Here is a 19646-nt window from a genome sequence, read left to right as displayed (position 1 = left end):
GTAATAACTGATGGATTGCTATTGTTTTAAATAAGAACCCACTAGCTATGTGTGTAATTGGGAGTGTTTTTCCTTCACCAAATCCAAGTTCAAGTGGCAAAATTTTGGTTCAGTATCACCTTTGACCTTTCTAATATTGAGAGCTGTCTAACAAATAATAGTTCTGTGGCATTATAATTGTTCAAATAGCAATTGTGTGTTTATCTTTGAGAAGTCAGGCAGTTGATAACTTTCAAAGATACTCGCACTCATTCCCTAATCTAACATCCTAAGTTATTGTTTCAATGCTATACACACAGACACTTTTCCCTAAGTAAGAAGGCACAATGTTGGTATTGGTGGAGGGGACCTTCATGACCAGATCCCTTGGGGTGCATTTATATATGTATTAGCTAGTTGGGCAGAGTGACAAAAATTGGACCCCCTAAAAGGTTAGTTGCTTTGAAGGGCATGGGAGGACACTTATACCAAGATTGCAATTATACATGAAGGTACTGTGAGTATGTGTGGAGGTGATAGCAGTTGTGTTCTCCCATCATTACTGCACAAGCAGTGAACTTGAGGTTGCTGCTGCTGCTGTTGCTAAGTCGCTTCAGTCGTGTCCGACTCTGTGCGACCCCATAGATGGCAGCCCACCAGGCTCTGCCACTCCTGGGATTCCCCAGGCAAGAACTCTGGAGTGGGTTGCCATTTCCTTCTCCAATGCATGAAAGTGAAAAGTGAAAGTGAAGTCGCTCAGTCATGTCCGACTCTTCACAACCCTGTGGACTGCAGCCTACCAGGCTCCTCCATCCATGGGATTTTCCAGGCAAGAGTACTGGAGTGGGTTGCCATTGCCTTCTCAGGAACTTGAGGTTAGAGTCCCTTAAATATGTATAAGACTAATCTAGCTCCTTTAGACATAGTCTGAATATAACCTGTATGTTTTCCAAAGAGAGTGCAAGGAGAGTGATGGAACACTGATCCTCCCAACCCTAGAAGAAGGCATGTACCTGAGAAAAAAATGACATACAGTGAAATCACTGCCCTGCAATGAAGGAATTCCTATCCTCTACCTGGCTTCTTTCCTTAAGGTTCTTATGTTGTAGAGGAGAAAATAAGTAGTGAGGAGGAGACTGTGGAAGAGTAGTTAAGGGTTTACCTTGAAATTGCAAGCAGTTTTATCCCAGGAAACATGGTGGTGGAGGGTGGGTTTCATTCTCTCCAGATGGACCAATTAAGTGGGCTTCATATAACCAGTAGATTCCTGTAGTTGCTCTGCTAGTTAAGTCTGGTTATCTATGCAACCCTGAATCAAATCACCCCCATCAATGTTAAGCCAAGGTGGGTAACTTCTAAGTAAGCTTAACTGTAGAAAATATTGAACACTTGGATCCCTGAGAGATGGGCAGTCAATTCCATAGATGTCCTCTGATCATGACATTAAGCTTTAAATAATGTGACTCTGAATATCATATGATTAACTATTTGGTACCCTGTTTATTGTGCTATGGTAAAGATAGGACATACTACCAGAGCAAACCTGTTTAATCAATAAAAATTCTTGGGAATCTTTTCTTCTAGAGTAGAGGAGGAGCTTTAGCATTTTTAGGACTCTTATTAAAATTTTATAAAAAATGATGGTGATGAGGTGATAGTGAGAGGACATATTTGTGGAAGAAAGCAATCTGGTTCACAGACAGAAGACCTACAATCTTTGGCTGACAAGATAGAAGCACTGTGAGATACAACACACCTTTTATAAGAAAGGATGAGGAGTGGAAGTGGCACTGTACAGGAAAAACTGAGGGTTCCTTGTTGAACGAGAATTTGGGTGAGTTCCAGGATTTTAGTGGACATGACCTGAGGAGAAGGTAAAGACAGACTAAACTGTAGGGCCGGGGCTATGGTTTTGGCTTGTGATTAGGTTCTTTTTTTTTTTTTTTTTAAATTTTGCTCTGTTTTTTCATTAGCCTACAATGCTTACTATTTGGAGATACAAGGATACTTGGATTTTGTTTGGGCCTGAGTAGATATGTGTCCTTCACATTTCTGTTTTTCACTGAAAGTGAGAGAAGCTCTTTTGAAATAATAGATATTCAGAAAATATTTTCCAGCTCAATTCACCACATATTTCCTGCTTCCTAGTACATCCCTTCCTCCTTGACGAAGGTTTACTAAGCACACACAGCCAGGAAAAGGAAATCTGGTGTGATTCAATAAGAACAATTGGAGACAAGAATATTGGCCAGTTTAAATAAATTAAATGGAATAAGTTGATTTGTACTATGACTCTCCTTCAATAATTACAGTTGGCAACTTGAAAATAAACACTCAGTTCAATTGACAAAGTCATAATGCTTTTATTTTACTGAAGTCTAGCAAGTACATTTTTAACAAATTTAACTTAATATATAGTAGAACAGAGAAACCATACATGTTTCTAGTCTCTAACACACTACCGCATTTTTTCCCTTAAAAGACAAAAAGCCAAGCTGAAGTGAGCATAGAAAAGCATCAAATATGGTCAAGTTACTTTAGACATTAATATTTAGCTCCTATTAAACTGGTCAATCTAATGCAAAAACAAAGCTTACATCATTGTTTTTAAAATGCACACACATTCTTTTTTATAAAAAATGTAATATAGATTGAATAACTCCTTCAGTAAACAAAGGTTTGCTGATAAAACAATTAAAATAACTCTATGTTGGATAGTTTCAGAGATAAACTGGAATCACAAGCATCTTCATTTATGTAAAGTCAGTGAGGACCTTTCCAGCCAAATAAAACTATTGTGCCATTGCTAAACAGTAATAGTTACCTCCTTTAAAAAAAAGAAAACGAGTTAGTTTTTCTGAGGAATAAACGTAATACGTGGTTTAAAATACTAAATTTCTATCTTCAGGAACTTAAAAGATCTGATGTAGCAGACTTGATTTTAAATTGGTAAAATTAAAATTTCTCAACATTTCTATATGCTAATGTGTCAGTTTTCAAAGATCCTTTGAGTTGCATGCTACAGCTTCTGGTTTTTCCACAGTACTGAAGACATCAAAGACTGAAAAGAATCTTCAAAAACTATGATGTCTATGGTTATCAACATTACTTTTCCTTTTGTACAGAATGCCATTTTGAGATCCTTGTATTTTACCGAAACAAGGAAAAGAGAATATCTGGTTATGATCTAAAGGTGGTGACAGCTTTAAAGAAACATTTTGTTTCCTCTCCCCAGGTTAAACGAGACCATGTATACTGCATGAAAAGAGACAAATTGTGAATATCATTGAAACCATAGTATTTAGTCAAACTGGTATCTATTTAAATATTGATGATCAAGAGAATTCATTCCATCCTAGAGTTAGAAAAATATTTCATGGTAAAAGTTATAATTGGAAACAATTTTCAAGAACAATTCCACCTCTTTGTCTAACCTTCCTCTTTTCTGTAACCATGGCTTATAGTCCCAATATCTATTCAGCTATCTCATAAAAATTGACTTTTGGTGACAAAAGAAGAAGAAAAGAAAGTGTTGGGTGATCAGTACAAATCCATCACTCAGGCTTAAAAAACACTTAAATTCTATGTTTGCATCATCTTGACATATAAAGCAGAATACATTATCATTGTTGGACTGATATGTCTCGTGTAAAATATTAATTCAATCTAGTCAAAGCTTAGAATTGGGAGGAGGATGACAATATACCCCTTTAATTTATAAATTCTTTAAAATACTTTCAAAGATAAGGTAATAGAAGAATAAAGGATGTGGTTCTATGTTAGTCAGACCACCTGAAGGATCAGACTTCATTAGAAGGCAACCAAGCATTTTGCCTTAGAGCCCGTGGAATTCATTTGAACTTTTCCGGGGAATAAGAAAACAAAGCTTGAATTTTGAGAAAATATCTAGTAATCTGTCATTCTAGAGAATCATTTAGACTCCTTTGTGGTGTCTGAGAATATTTATTTTGACAAAATTCACCAGATAGTTACTCAGTTTTCCAGTCATCTCATCCTCTGTATACACAGCCTAAATGTCAAAGGAAAGCACCTCAACATTAAACAGCAGACACTCATTTTACCAGAAATAAAATTTATACAATATAACTAAAACTTAAATCATGCAATACAAATTGTGAACATTACAAATTTGAAAGTAAATAGTAAACAAAATAACATCCTGTTTAAAAAAAAGTACATAAACACAGTAACAATGGCAAAAAGCAATCACCATTTGTCCTCTAGCAAAATGCAATTTCTAAAAATCTCCCTCCTTTAATGTTTATTTTTGTCTTTATTAAAAAAGACAAACATATTTACCCACACTCTTCATTAAATGTGCCAATTTATAAGGCTTATCAGGAATTGTTTCCACAGAAGTTCAAAAATCCAAAGAAAAACTAAGCCAGCAAAAGATAGTATTAATGTGATTTTTTTCTTTTTTACTTAGGATACAGTAAGTTGATGATACACAGTAGTAAAACTTTTTTTTCTCCTAATTTATAGGTTAGTAGCAAAGTAGACTCCTGTGCAGCTTGCTCTACAATGTTGACATAGATTCTGTTTCTATTTTGGATACGCCAATACTGTGATCATAGGGAAAGAGGCAATACTGACCTGCTAACTGACACTGATCCTTGGAGCAATCTCAAAGTTTGCCACATTTCAATCTCAAAATACATTTCAGCTATAATATGAGTGATTTATCACTTAGTAGTAGCTGTCAAAGTAAACTCTGAGATAAAACAAAAACATCTGGAACCATAATCAGAGGAGAACAGTAGCTGAATTTTAATCCAAATCTGGCATGCTCACTTCATTAGGAACAGGAAACAGCTAATTAGTAATTGAATGCTTCATGTTTTTAAAAAGGTTTGTACTTTAGCTCCAAACAGAGATGATCTAATATGCATTTTGGATGCAAACAAAACTAAAGATCAGGAAGAGCAATGAACATAGCCTCTCCAGAGGAATGTTAGGGAGTTTGGGAACTTACAAAGGGTGACAAACTGACATTTCAGGAGAGCTGGCAGAGTTTATTGCTTTAAGATTTATAAGATAATTAAAAGGGGGAGTTCAAATTCATACATAATTGACCATTTTAAAAATAAAAGTAAAGGCCCATACAGTCTATTGCTTAGTACAGTGCTGTTTGACATGGGCATATCCCATGGTACAGGAGTCTGGTGTGTCCTCCATACAGGAGATGAGCCTCTGCTCATCAGTTTTCTTTGAAGGGGAATACCTGGTTGTTCCCAACTCAAGTAAGTGTGAGATTTGCCTTCTGTGGTACATATCTGATGCTTATGAAATAAAAAGCTAAAATCAGGCATCATAAAGAAATTGGATATGTGGCAAAAGGCCAGAAGAAAATACATGGGGATTTCTTATAATTCAACTGAAGTTAATTAAACATGTCTATTTGTAAAAATATATAATTAGTTTTTTTAAGTAGCAGTTAATTTGAAAATACTGTTCAGTTTCCCCTATAGTTCAATATAAGCTGTTTGACTATCAAATAATGAGACATTCCAGGATGTTATTTTTAAGTAACACCTCTTTGTTATTCATTTCAAAAAAATTGATATTAATAAATTTCTAAAAAAATGTATTTGTCTCAGTTCTTCATAATTTATTTTTTTAAAATTTATTTCTTTATTTTAATTGGAGGCTAACTACTTTACAATATTCTGGTGGTTTTTGCCATACATTGACATGAATCAGCCACGGGTGTACATGTGTCCCCATCCTGAGTCTCCCCGGCACTATTTGACTGAAGTGGGTTAAAGCAACATACCTATTCCATACAAATAGATCTTCTACAGTATATAGAGAGCACCAGATGTCTTAAAAAATCCTTCAGAGCATGGAATGACTGGAATGTTACACTGATATGAATTAATGTGATGTTTTATAACATGTAGGGAAAGTGGCAATACCAATAGAAATTGTATGTACTCCCACAGGGAACTGGTTATTGGGGAAAGCATAAAAACTCAGTTGGAATTTTTCATAGAATGTGTGGTATCTCTGTCATATCAGAATTTAATTCTAGAGCAGATGTAAAAATAACATAATGGATTAGTTTTTGCTTGGTGGAAAGAGAGCACTTTAAGAGGCAAATTGAGTTTTTTGATACTATTTAGCACATTGGAGTACTGCTGTATTAGATTCTTTTGTTGTTCTTGTTTATTTGCTAAGTTGTTTCCAACTCATTTGAAACACCATGGACTGTAGCTCCTCCCAGGAGCACCAGGCCCCTCTGTCCATGGGATTTCCTAGGTAAGAATACTGGAGTGGGTTGCCATTCCCTTCTCCAGGGGATCTTCCTGACCCAGGGATTGAACTCACATCTCCTTCATTGGCAGGTGGTTTCCCAAGGGAAGTCCTATTAGATTCCTAGGAGGCATGAACATAATGATAGGTATTTGCCGCCAGTCTTTGGTGGGTATCCATTAAGTAAACAGTTAAATTTACTTGAGGCCATTTCTTGGGCATTTCAAGCAAAATGGCCCATTTGTTTCTAATCAGTCGAGCAGCTTAGGCATCTGGCCATGTCTAGACAGAGGGTGAGCAATGGAAATATCCATGATTTGACTGACCCATAATATCTGCCTTTCTCCATATATATATATATATATATTTCTTGGTCTGTTTACTTGTTGATAGCTTAATGAAGAGGAAACAATATTGAAGATGGAAGGATAGCAGAAAATAATAAAGGGGTATTTTTTTGCTGCTTAGGTATGTGTTTTTATTGTTGCCTTCTATACATGTAAGGAACAAACTAGAAGAAAGGTTTTAAATACCTTGCTCTACCATCAACAAATCAAAGAAAGAACTAGGTGTGATAAAAACCTACAAACTAGAGCTCTCTATATGTCCTTAGAGAACTCTGCAGGCAATGTGTTTCTTTTAGAAAGGTGATCTTCAATGAAATGATAATAAATATTGATTATTTGTACATATGAATTACCTCCTCACATTAATTCCTATTAAATCTCAGGTCACCCAAATATAAAGCTATTTCATAGCAATTACAGCTTAAACTGGGTTTGTCTGCATTTTCATTTCTGTCACACCATTTAGAAATAGCATTTTCTGTGTCTTAAAAATTCTTGCACCTACTTACCCCACTAGGATGATCCGGGTTTAATGTGATAATGTTTATGAAGCACTATAAACTCCGTGGAAGAAAAGGGTTATAAGAGTGTAATGTATCATGTTCAAACATCATTATTATTCCCTAAACATTGTGAAGCCCATTCTCTAGCACGTTTTTCTTGTATGTGCAAGGTTCTAATCATCAGTAATGAACAAATAGTAATCAATGATTCCATATTTTAAGAATTTGAGTATGAATTTCAAAGAATTACAACACTAGATAAGCAGGTAACTGCTACAGCACCCTATTCGTGCCTATGGTCAGTTGGAGTTCCGGCATCAGTGTTCAGGCTGCACAGAAAAAACAATAAAACCTGGTCAAAATTTCATTCCAACAAATGAAATCCAAAATCCACTCCAAAAAAAAAAAAATCCAAATGAATTTCACTAAAAAACACAAACCGACTTTCTAGTATTTTGCTGAGCTATACATTTTCAAGACTTGAATAAAGCTGTGTGCAATAAATGTATTACTTCATTACAAATATCCTTATATCATATGTTCATTTATGTGAGCCTCATTCTATTAAAAGCAAAATTATACAAAGGTTAGCAAAATTGTAGATTTGCATAATTTAAAGCTCAATCAAATACTCTGGGTGTGATATTGACAATATTAAAATTGCCCAAATGATATTCCCTAACTCCAAAATATGCATTATGAGCCCCTTGTGCATGTTCTACTGTTTTACAACCTGCAGTGAAATGCATCACTAGCTTAATAAGCAAGACATTTAAAAAACATATTTATTTCCCTTTCCCAATCTAAAACATGAGTAAAGATTCACACCATTTTCTCTGAATCAAAATTTTTGTTAATGATTGCAATTTCCTTTCAGCATGAGATTTCCTTCCCTAACAGGACGGTTAATTAAAAGCAAACTCTCAATTTAAAAACAAACAAACAAAAAAAGAACAACTACTAAGAAACATGTCTATAATGTTTTTGAAGGCTAAATTTAAGTGTAGAAAATTATTTTTTCTACCCAGGACTCATATTTTCTTCCAAGTGTTGCCTCAAATCTTATTCACTTATATAATATAAACAAAGTGATTGCCTTAAGAACTACTAGGCTTCATCACAGGCATATTTTGAGCTACTAAATCTTTCTTTTTGTGGGTAGCTAACTTATTCATGAACAAATGCCAATATTTTATAAATGATTTACCCTGCTAAGTATTACATTTCTATTTTCTTGAAATTTGTTTAATAAGTGATATGCTTCTAATTTGCAAATGGGCATTATTTTACTTGGTACTAAAATAAAATCACATCTAAAAGATCATGTTATCCTAACTTGAATAAGAGAGAGATAAATCATGCTGGTCAATGGTCCACTTTAGTCTTAGGTTCAATTCAAATTAATTTTATGCAGTTATTTGTCAATTCTGAAATATGTTCAGAATGTGATAAATAAGCAACAGTAATAAGATGACTTTGAGGTCCAGTTAGATATTAGTACAGTAATATTAAAGCAGTGCTTCTAATCTGAGAGTTTGAAAAGTAGACCATTTGAAAATAGTGGCAGATTTAAGGAAAAAAAAAAAAACGAGTAACACTTGAATGCTCTTTCTCTAGAGAAAAGCAAAAGCATTGTTTTAGAATCATTATCAGATTGATCTAGTGTTTATTTTTATAATGTGGTGGTTCTGCAAAAAATAAATAAATAAATAAAAAGGAGATTTAATGAAAATTATAACGACTTTGTCTTACCAGTCCTAAAAGTTTCTGACTTACATGTTAGTCAAAACAAGTACCATTCTTCTTTCTCAAGATTACTTTGGCTATTTGAGGTTTTTGTATTTCCATACGAATTGTGAAATTATTTGTTCCAGTTCTGTGAAAAATACCATTGGTAGCTTGATCTTGAGAAAGAAGAATGGAGCTGGAGGAATCAACCTGCCTGACTTACAGACTATGCTACAAAGCCACAGTCATCAAGATAGTATGGTACTGGCACAAAGACAGAAATATAGATCAATGGAACAGAATAGAAAGTCCAGAGATAAATCCACGAACCTATGGACATCTTATCTTTGACAAAGGAGGCAAGGATATACAATGGAAAAAAGACAACCTCTTTAACAAGTGGTGCTGGGAAAACTGGTCAACCACTTGTAAAAGAATGAAACTAGAACACTTTCTAACACCATACACAAAAATAAACTCAAAATGGATTAAAGATCTAAATGTAAGACCAGAAACGATAAAACTCCTAGAGGAGAACATAGGCAAAACACTCTCTGACATAAATCACAGCAAGATCCTCTATGACCCACCTCCCAGAACATTGGAAATAAAAGCAAAAATAAACAAACGGGACCTAATGAAACTTAAAAGCTTTTGCACAATAAAGGAAACTATAAGCAAGGTGAAAAGACAGCCCTCAGATTGGGAGAAAATAATAGCAAATGAAGAAACAGACAAAGGATTAATTTCAAAAATATACAAGCAACTCCTGAAGCTCATTTCCAGAAATATAAATGATCTAATCAAAAAATGGGCCAAAGAACTAAGCAGACATTTCTCCAAAGAAGATATACAGATGACTAACAAATGCATGAAAAGATGCTCAACATCACTCATTATCAGAGAAATGCAAATCAAAACCACAATGAGGTACCATTACACGCCAGTCAGGATGGCTGCTATCCAAAAGTCTACAAGCAATAAATGCTGGAGAGGGTGTGGAGAAAAGGGAACCCTCTTACACTGTTGGTGGGAATGCAAACTAGTACAGCCGCTATGGAAAACAGTGTGGAGATTTCTTAAAAAACTGGAAATAGAACTGCCATATGACCCAGCAATCCCACTTCTGGGCATACACACTGAGGAAACCAGATCTGAAAGAGACACGTGCACCCCAAATGTTCATCACAGCACTGTTTATAATAGCCAGGACATGGAAGCAACCTAGATGCCCATCAGCAGACAAATGGATAAGGAAGCTGTGGTACATATACACCATGGAATATTACTCAGCCATTAAAAAGAATTCATTTGAATCAGTTCTAATGAGATGAATGAAACTGGAGCCCATTATACAGAGTGCAGTAAGCCAGAAAGATAAAGAACATTACAGTATACTAACACATATATATGGAATTTAGAAAGATGGTAATGTTAACCCTATATGCAAAACAGAGAAAGAGACACAGATGTACAGAACAGATTTTGGACTCTGTGGGAGAAGGCGAGGGTGGGATGTTTTGAGAGAACAGCATCAAAACATGTATATTATCTAGTGTGAAACAGATCACCCGCCCAGGTTGGATGCATGAGACAAGTGCTCAGGCCTGGTGCACTGGGAAGACCCAGAGGGATTGGGTAGAGAGGGAGGTGGGAGGGGGGATCGGGATGGGGAATACATGTAAATCCATGGCTGATTCATGTCAATGTATGACAAAAACCACTACAGTATTGTAGCTTCCAACTAATAAAATAAATGGGAAAAAAATAAAAAGGACACTAATCCCATCAAAAAAACAAAAATACCAGTACAAGTCATCGTTTTATTGTAAATGGTATGATAATGAGTATCAATCCCTCTCATTTGTATTTAACTCACTTTATTTTTGAGAATTAATTCTTTAATATACCATTTTCTCCTTTATTTAATCTCTAGTTCTTGTAAGAAACAACCTCAAAGGGGATGTGGATACCCTGTTATTCTCATATGGAGATAAAATATAAAAATATGTTTACTACAACTATATACTAAAGACCAGATGTTTTATATATCAATTATATGCTAAATAGTCCACCCCTCCTAAAATCTACATACACAAACAGAAATGCTAGCTTCATATGTATTTTATAAGGCATAGTAATAATATCTTGTTATTATATTTGTTAAAGAATATGGATTTAATTTATTGCTGAGGAAGATCAGGCAAACATAATTTTACTAAAATTAAAGCAGAGAAGCTGAATGACTTCTCAAGTTTAATAACTGAGTTAACCAGTTAGTAACTGAGAAACCCTGACTACTAGACCACTCTTCTTCCCACTACTTCATTGTGCCTCCTAGAGATGAGTTTAAAATATCAATAAAACTTAATGTATTCAATACGCAGACCTGAAAATTTTGAGCTACACTAAGTGTTCTAAAAGTTTTTGAACGTTACTTTCCAGCGAGAAAGAGAAAGAAAGGGAAAGGAGAATATAAAAGCTACTATTCATGGGATGCTGACTATGCTAGAAGGCATACTAAGCCATTCTAATCATTTATGTCATATGTGGAATGCCATATCCTTTTACTACTTCTTATTGTAGATCATGTCATGGTAAAAGAGGTAAGCTGCTTATGTTTCTATGCTATTGCAGTAAAAATTCTAGGGTCATATACACCACCTTTTATAAGTACGGAAGTTACAAAATGCTTTGGAAAAGTCAAATTTACTTGAGTTTTGTATAGGATGTACAGTGGAGAAATTTTAATGCAATATTTATAATTATAACTATGTTCTTCTTTTCGTAACTTTTAACTACTTCCTTTTAATGTTGAATTGTTAGAAAAACACTATAAAACTCAAAGTAATCATAATATGAAATCAAAATATGGAGAAAATGTCAATGAGAATAATGTAAAAACATTAAATGTTTACTTGAACATTAAAAATGACCACTTCCAACATTTCCCATTGAAATGCAACTATCAGGAGATTGTAAGATTTGAGTTGCAAGTTTTGACTCACTCATTTTAGTTATTCATCAATGGTGGGATCAACAGGACACTCATTTGTATTGTTTTGAAGAAAGTAAGAGCACTTAAATTTGGAAGAATAGGGAAATAGAAAAGAAAAACATAAAAAAGATGCTTTCTTTATTTTTTTCATTTATTTTTATTAGTTGGAGGCTAATTACTTTACAATATTGTAGTGGTTTTTGTCATATGTTGACATGAATCAGCCATGGATTTACATGGATTCCCCATCCCGATTCCCCCTCCCACCTCCCTCTCCACCCGAGCTAATAGAGGAATTGGTGAACTTGTCCAAATATCCATTTGTAATACTGAAGTAGTATCCAACTTTAATATGCAGGTTATTACCAGTGTTCAAGTATTAAATATGTAAGTAATAAACTTTCAGGTTAATGGATTAAGGAGCATCAAGGAGGTCTGTATAAAATTCTGAACAATATTTTTCTTTAAATTAAATTAAATTTCCAAATGGAATGCTATATGGCCATCAAAAACCTTTATGCTGCTATCCCACAGAAAGGAATCCTAGCATAAAATTAAATAAAAATCTGTTAAGGTCTAGTTCCAATATGGTGATGTGAATTTAGCCACAAATAGAAAATTTCTTTGTATTAGTACTTAAGCTTCTCCTCATAGTTTCAGATAGAAAAGAGAGATTGTATTTGTGTAATTTTTTTTATTTTTTACACCAATCTATGCAAACTTTTAAAGTGGAAGTGATTATTAAATTATAATTGGCTTTAGTCTATTTTGGCTAATTAAATATTACACAGAAATAATCCTGTTAGCAGATCTGTGTAATAATGGCACAAAGACACGATCCTTTTTCTGATGGAATATGTTACTAATGAGTGAGCTAACAGTAAGCCTGAACTTGCAACATTTTGTGCAATAGAACAGGAAAACTTAGCCAATCAAAAAAAAAAAATCTGAGTCTTCAAAGGGAAGGGAGACTGGGAAGGGGGAAATCTTGAATGGATTTATGATTTGGATTTCTGGATTCAGCCATGCCTGAATCTATCCTTTGAAGTGTCAATTAAGTCACTTCATAAGTTACCTTTCAAAATTAAATTCCCCAAGAAAGAAAAAAAAATAGCACAAAGTTCACCAGGTTATACAAATACTAGGTAGTGCCTTTCTTTTCTTTTTGGTCCAATTTTACAGCATCAATCCTCATTCCAAGAGTAATAAGCATCTTGGTGTAGAGCCACCATATATTTGCATGTCAGCAATATAATAATTTTATTTTTAAGTGATGTGACAATAATGACATGTGATTACAGACTTCTATGAATATGCTGGCTGTTTTCTTGAGTAAAATACAAATATGAAAGTAAAAAATAAAACCTAGAGTTTTAATTTAAGAAAGGTTTTCCCTTTGCATGTTCCTCAGCTGTATCTGGCTTGCTAACTGAGATAGGGTGACTCTTAAGCTAAAAAAAAAATTGTATTGCATGTGTAAAGAGAATGGAACATAAAGTGAGTGATTAAATAGTTACGTGCATTGAGTTAACCCTCCTTAGATTATAGTCAGAAAGATCTGTTAATTAATGAATTAGCCCTGTAGTTTCTAAAATGCTTAGTGACAGATCAATCTATTTTGCCTTGTAAGTCTCACTATCTTTCTATCCCTACAACTACACTTTCATCTATTATGTGAGTGATATATAGCTGGAATTCTTAGATCTGTAGATGAGATTTTCTGTTATCATAATTAGCATGACAGCTTTTAGTCACTGCAAATATTCTTTAACAATGCAGTGGTAAGTGGTGTAAACTAATCCACGAAAACCAGCCCTAAAGTACAAAGTAATGTTTGTCACATCTTCCTAAGAAAGAAATATAAGCATAATATATGCTATAATCTGACAAGTATTTCACAGGAAAGAAGTATGATATGGGTTGGGAAGTACAATCAGTTAAAATAATGATCCTTTGGAGGATGAAGAAAATTAGAGACAAATAATTTGTGGGAAAGAAAGTGAAAAGAAAGAGCCTGTTTAATGAATCTTACAAGGAAAAAATACTGCTTTAAATAAAGATGCTATGCTAGGATTTTTTTTCCTGTGGGAGTGTGTGCTACAGCCTTTTTCCAATTATAATGGCAGTTGCAGTAGAGTTTCTCTGGGTGGTAAAAGTCTCTCAATCTTAAAGGAAATATTTAAGAGGAAAGAGGACCCATTTCTCACATTCCTTCTAATTTCTAGCAAACTATGTATTTCTGCTTTATATGAGAACTCTTCCACTTAACAATGGGAATATTAAAGTGCCTGTGTATATTTTCCAACACAGTACAAGACATCAAAGGGGAGGGAAATTAATGGTTATGAGGGTAGGGCAGGAAATAGTCCATAAAGAGAAAGATGTAGACCACACACTGGTGGGACTTAGTAGCAATGACTGTAGAGGAATTCTATCTGTTCTCCTTCTACTTTTTCTTGTCATATCACATATGTGGCTAGAAATCATGCAATTTCTCTTTTCCAGTCCACTTTACTTGCTCCTACCATCACTTTCCTTGATACTTTATCAAATTCTTCAATGACAATTTAGCTCAAGGGTAATTTTTTTCAATAAATATTGATATGTCATCTTAAGATCTTTGGAAAAGTGTTGTTCTAGGTTACCAAGTGAGCAGCAAAGAGAGAAGATAATGAGGTATTAAAGGTTAAGGAAGGAGAGAGCAAAGTTCAAACTGATTTTGAGAAAATAAGAATAGACATATTCATATATATATATTTCACAGTATAATTCTATTTAAAATTATGTATTATAAACATATATACATATATTAAATTACATCGTAAAATATGTGTTCTTTTTAACATAGAGACATCAAGATTATGTCTTCTACTTTTACAGTCAAACAACACTTTATTCACCTTTCTTTTAATTCTTCGGTGACATCTTCACCAAACACTGCATAGATGAGATCATAGGTATTATATATTAAAGTGGTAAGCTTAAATTCTTTGAATAAGCTCTCACATTTTTTTTTCTGAACAAAACTTGTTCACAGAGGGAAAGGGGAGGTTTAATAGGTTTATCTTTTATACCAAAGTTTGGTTTACTTTTGACATGTAAGTTGGATTGAATATCCACTTCTGGTGTGTTAGTATCAAAAAGAAGGAAAAATCATTTAAGATTCCATTCTATTTATTGAAAAATATCAGATTAAAAACATATTCCAGTGTTTAATCATGTTTTGTCATTGTCAAACATGTAGGCAAAAAAGTAAATATGAAAATTAGCCAAAGAAATTGGCATTCTTCTTGCAAAAACAATTCCTAGATTGTTTTGTTTTGTTTTGTTCCCCAAACAAATGCACTGGTAGAAAAGAGAGCAATGTGTCACTGTGCCTTTGTATTTTATGATGTTATTGCAATAAATATTTAAAAATAATATTTTATTTTGCTACTAGAAAGCCAGTTCATGAAGGCTATTTAGGAGCTTCATGTTCTGGATTTGTTTTATCTGTTATTGAGATGATATCAATTTTTAACATTTAAGAAACATGCACTGTACCAGTAGCTCTGAATGATGAAATACAGTCATACAAAAGTTAAATAAGGTATAAACATGCAAAAGGAGAAGTCTCCCTTCAATCATAAAGTGATTTTATTTTCTGTTCAGCAGTTCATGTTACTGCTGTTCATGCTAATTAATTAAAGGAGCTGTTGTTATAATGTGCAAACAGGGAATCTGAGAAACAGAGCGGTTTTAGGTCTTCAAGTGAAGTTAAGTCAATCTTGGCAAGAGAAATCAAATGTAATGAAATCACTTGTCAGTGCTAAGCTTGTGAAAACTGTGAAGTTTGATTAGGGAGTAAAAGGATTATAATTAGATTTCCAATAGGATAATAACTAAATGGCAGAATGCAGTAAAGAGAAGATATCACTTTGTTAGCTAATGGTACTGCATTTTGGCTTTAGTTTTCATCATCTCACTTGTAGTTGTGCTAATTTAATTTGCTTTAATCAGCAAAAATGCACTACACAAATGATATTTGAGTATCATTTGCAAAAACCATGGATCTGAAGGTACACTTAATGACAACCAATATGCTTATTTTATGTGAAAAGGAGATTAGTTGATAAGATGGTTGATGTGTGTCTTGCAGGCCTCCAGCTTTGTTATGAGAATCTTGGTGGGAGGATATTAGTATACATCCTTCACTTCCAGAAATAGTGGACACTGCTCTCAGAATGGGTGTGTATTCATTTTTTGATCACCTTATATTATACAGGAGGAGTTGCTATATAGCCAACTAAAATATAAGGAATACAGAAATCCTTTTATCAGAAGGTGGTCTATGCATAATAACATGTCTGTCAAAAAATACTCAAAGCATAAAAATAATAACTAAGCTGAAGAGATTTAGAAAGCATATAAGTATAGAAGTACATGGGCAGTTTGTGGAAATTATCATAAAACCATACAGGACTTTACTACTTCTGATGATATCCAAGCAACATTCTTCCAAATCCTCTTTAAGCTCTCTTAAGGACATGTCACAATGCAACTAATTGACTTTCAAAGAAAGAGCACTAAGTGAATGACAGATTTCTACCCAACAGATATATTGACAATAGAAAGAAAAAAAGACTTCACTGATGCTGGAATTGTTTGCTGTGATGGAGATGGGTTGTGAAAATAGCATTGTATTAGCATGCATGAATTGACCCTCACAGACAATGCTAGGAAATAATCGTCCAAGTTAAAAAAATTCCTGTTAAAGAATACAGAACAAGCTACCACAAACCAGAAGGATGGAAGTGAAAAAGATGAAAATAGTATCAAAATATGTCACAAAAAAAAATCAAGGTAACACAAAAGAGCAAAATTATCAGGCAGAAGGGAAAAATAATGGCTAAAATTGCATTTTATGTCCACCGACCATTATATATTGTTTCAAGTTCATAGGTACATATAAAAGTACTTTCTCAATTCTGAACATCTTAAACAAAAAAGGAATATTATTGGGATGTTTTGATAATTATTTGAATTGATTGATTCAATGAACTATTTTTAAGATTAACTCTGATAATATTTTCAGGAATTTATTCACCTAGTTAATAGAATAAATCAACTTTTGCTCATAAAGTAATTTCTTCTAGATATTAAATTGTGACCTACTATCATATTAATACAAGGCATTTACTCTAGCTTTTCATAAATTGATGAACTTTATCATTTATCATATTTATATACTGTGCTAAGGAAGATGAGAATGTGAACTTTTACATTTTTACCATATTTATCAAGAGTACTATTTAACATAACCTAAAAATCAGATATTTAATAAAATTATTAACCATAATATTTTACCATATATATGGAAAATGTTAACTACAAATGCTAGAAAATTTGACTTATAATTTGAAAAGTATATATAAAAGTTAATTTCCTTGCTTTAAAATATGTTCTATCTCAATCCTTTTAAAAGTAGACCTAATTTTCTCATATTTAGCTAGCAAAAACTAAGAAAGCTTATTAAAATTATGCTCACTGAATACAAATATTAAATGTGCCCTCTCCTAACCACAAGTTAATATCAAAAGCCATTCTTTGCAGACTTCATTAAAATAAAAGACTGAGCCAAATAGTGAATGTAACTTTTCCTTATATCATCTAATTGGCCTTCTAGGAATAAATTATCTGTTTGTTGCACTGAAACGAACTAACTTTAGGACAGTTCAAAATTTATATTTATTTCAGAGTTAGGAAAGATGCTATTACTGGGGACTAAAGGAATTTATATATAATATAGATAGATATAGATAAAGATACATGGGCTTCCCTAGTGGCTCAGAATCCGCCTACATTGTGTAAAGATTCTGCCTGCATTGTGGGAGACCTGGGTTGGATCTCTGGGTTGGGAAGATCCCCTGGAAAAGGAAATGGCAACCCACTGCAGTATTCTTGCCTGGGAAATCCCATGGACAGAGGAAACACACACACACACACACACACACACACACACACACACACACACACACACACATATATATATGAATAGCTATGAATGGTGAGTATAAGATTAAAGGATAATTAAAGGATAATAAAGATACAACCTGCTGATGGTTTACCTTTTACAGTTCCAAAGATGACCTTATATCTCACTTAAAGGAGGGCCCAATCAAGCTCAACACTCCTTAAAGACTCCGTCTATATTTGTGTTTTACAGATTGACAAGGGATCAAATGCTTTAGACTTGCTCAATACTACCTTGGACCTGTGGTGGCAACCTTAAATAGTGGTAGTCCACAACTAGTGGGGATTTATTTACAAATTTCACAGTGGTAAATTGGATAAACACTGAGTTCCATTCACATTGGCTTTGCTAACACAGAAACAGCCTTTAAGTTGAGAGAAGAAAGTAGGTAAGCAAAAGAGGCATAAGACACAGCAAAAGCTTTATGGGCTACACATGCATGCTTCCACACTTAGTAAAGTTAATACATTAGTTAAGTCTCTCCAACTGCAGCAGAATCAGGCATTTCCAAAAGATCCATGATCTTTGACACCCCTGGATTTGCAAAGATGATGTGCAAAACTTCATGAGTGAGGGTTTCTAAATTTTCTGAAACTGCCACATAAAATGGTGATCCACAGACAAACCCACATGGATCTTTTAGTCATATCTGGTTCTGTTGTCTTCATATAGATCCAGTCATTACACCATGGAAAGGCATTGATTAGTTAAACGTCCAAAAGGCAACATTTCTATGGTTGTGTCCTTTTTGAAAGTTAGGTAACTGTTTTTCTTGTTTGTTTTTTTATTTTATTTTATTTTATTTTATTTTAAATATTATTTTATTAGTTGGAGGCCAATCACTTCACAACATTTCAGTGGGTTTTGTCATACATTGACATGAATCAGCCATATAGTTACACGTATTCCCCATCCCGATCCCCCCTCCCACCTCCCTCTCTACCCGGCTCCTCAGGGTCCTCCCAGTGCACCAGGCCCGAGCACTTGACTCATGCATCCCACCTGGGCTGGTGGTCTGTTTCACCATAGATAATATACATGCTGTTCTTTCAAAACATCCCACCCTCACGTTCTCCCCCAGAGTTCAAAAGTCTGTTCTGTACTTCTGTGTCTCTTTTTCTGTTTTGCATATAGGGTTATCGCTACCATCTATCTAAATTCCGTCTATATGTGTTAGTATACTGTAATGTTCTTTATCTTTCTGTTTGTTTTTTATTAGAGTGAGACATGAATATGAAAATAAATGTAATCTGCATATAAGGGCTAGAAAACTGCATTAGAAAGACAAAGAAAAACTCCAGTGGTCAAATTCAATTTTTATTTTTAGTTGTGTTTGCACTCCAATGAGACTCTATATTAATTTGTTTTGCCTATTTTCTTACTACTAAATAATTTTAAACATTTTAAAGGATCTAAGCAGTTATGGGAATCCTACAAATTATGAAATACAAGTCCTGCTCTTATTTTCACATTTAGTCAGTTTCTAAAATATCTAAAGTTGGCATCAGAACTTAAATATTGATAAAAATGTTGCCTAGAATACTTTGAAAATATTGACAGGTTATGATTATTGTACCATTGTCTTTTACAAACAGTAAAGTAGCGAGATTTAAAAAGTGTATTATTGTACACTGCTAAAAAGGCAAATTATATTCACATTTTGTATTTTTAGACTATGCCTAGCTTATAGATGTACATTATTTTAACACGTAAACATACAAGAAATTTGCTCACGTTGTATATGTAAAATTCTTAGTCCCTAAATACATAGTCTCAATAAACATTACAGACTTTTACCCTAT

General features: G+C 33.8%; 1 protein-coding gene across 1 annotated transcript in view; it reads right to left on the bottom strand.

Annotated features, from left to right (window-relative positions):
* Nucleotides 1-3846: 3846 nt before the first annotated feature.
* DACH2 (dachshund family transcription factor 2) overlaps nucleotides 3847-19646 on the bottom strand; it is a 791610-nt gene continuing 775810 nt past the window's right edge. The window contains exon 12 of the mRNA XM_065915301.1: nucleotides 3847-7434. Within this exon, the coding sequence (XP_065771373.1) occupies nucleotides 7430-7434 (5 nt within the window). The 3' untranslated portion in view covers nucleotides 3847-7429. The remainder of the gene's footprint in view (nucleotides 7435-19646) is intronic.

Source organism: Muntiacus reevesi, chromosome X (genome assembly GCF_963930625.1).
Source record: "Muntiacus reevesi chromosome X, mMunRee1.1, whole genome shotgun sequence".
Lineage (NCBI taxonomy): Eukaryota > Metazoa > Chordata > Mammalia > Artiodactyla > Cervidae > Muntiacus > Muntiacus reevesi.
Note: the sequence above shows the minus strand (reverse complement) of the source record. Positions and strands in the feature narration are given on the sequence as shown.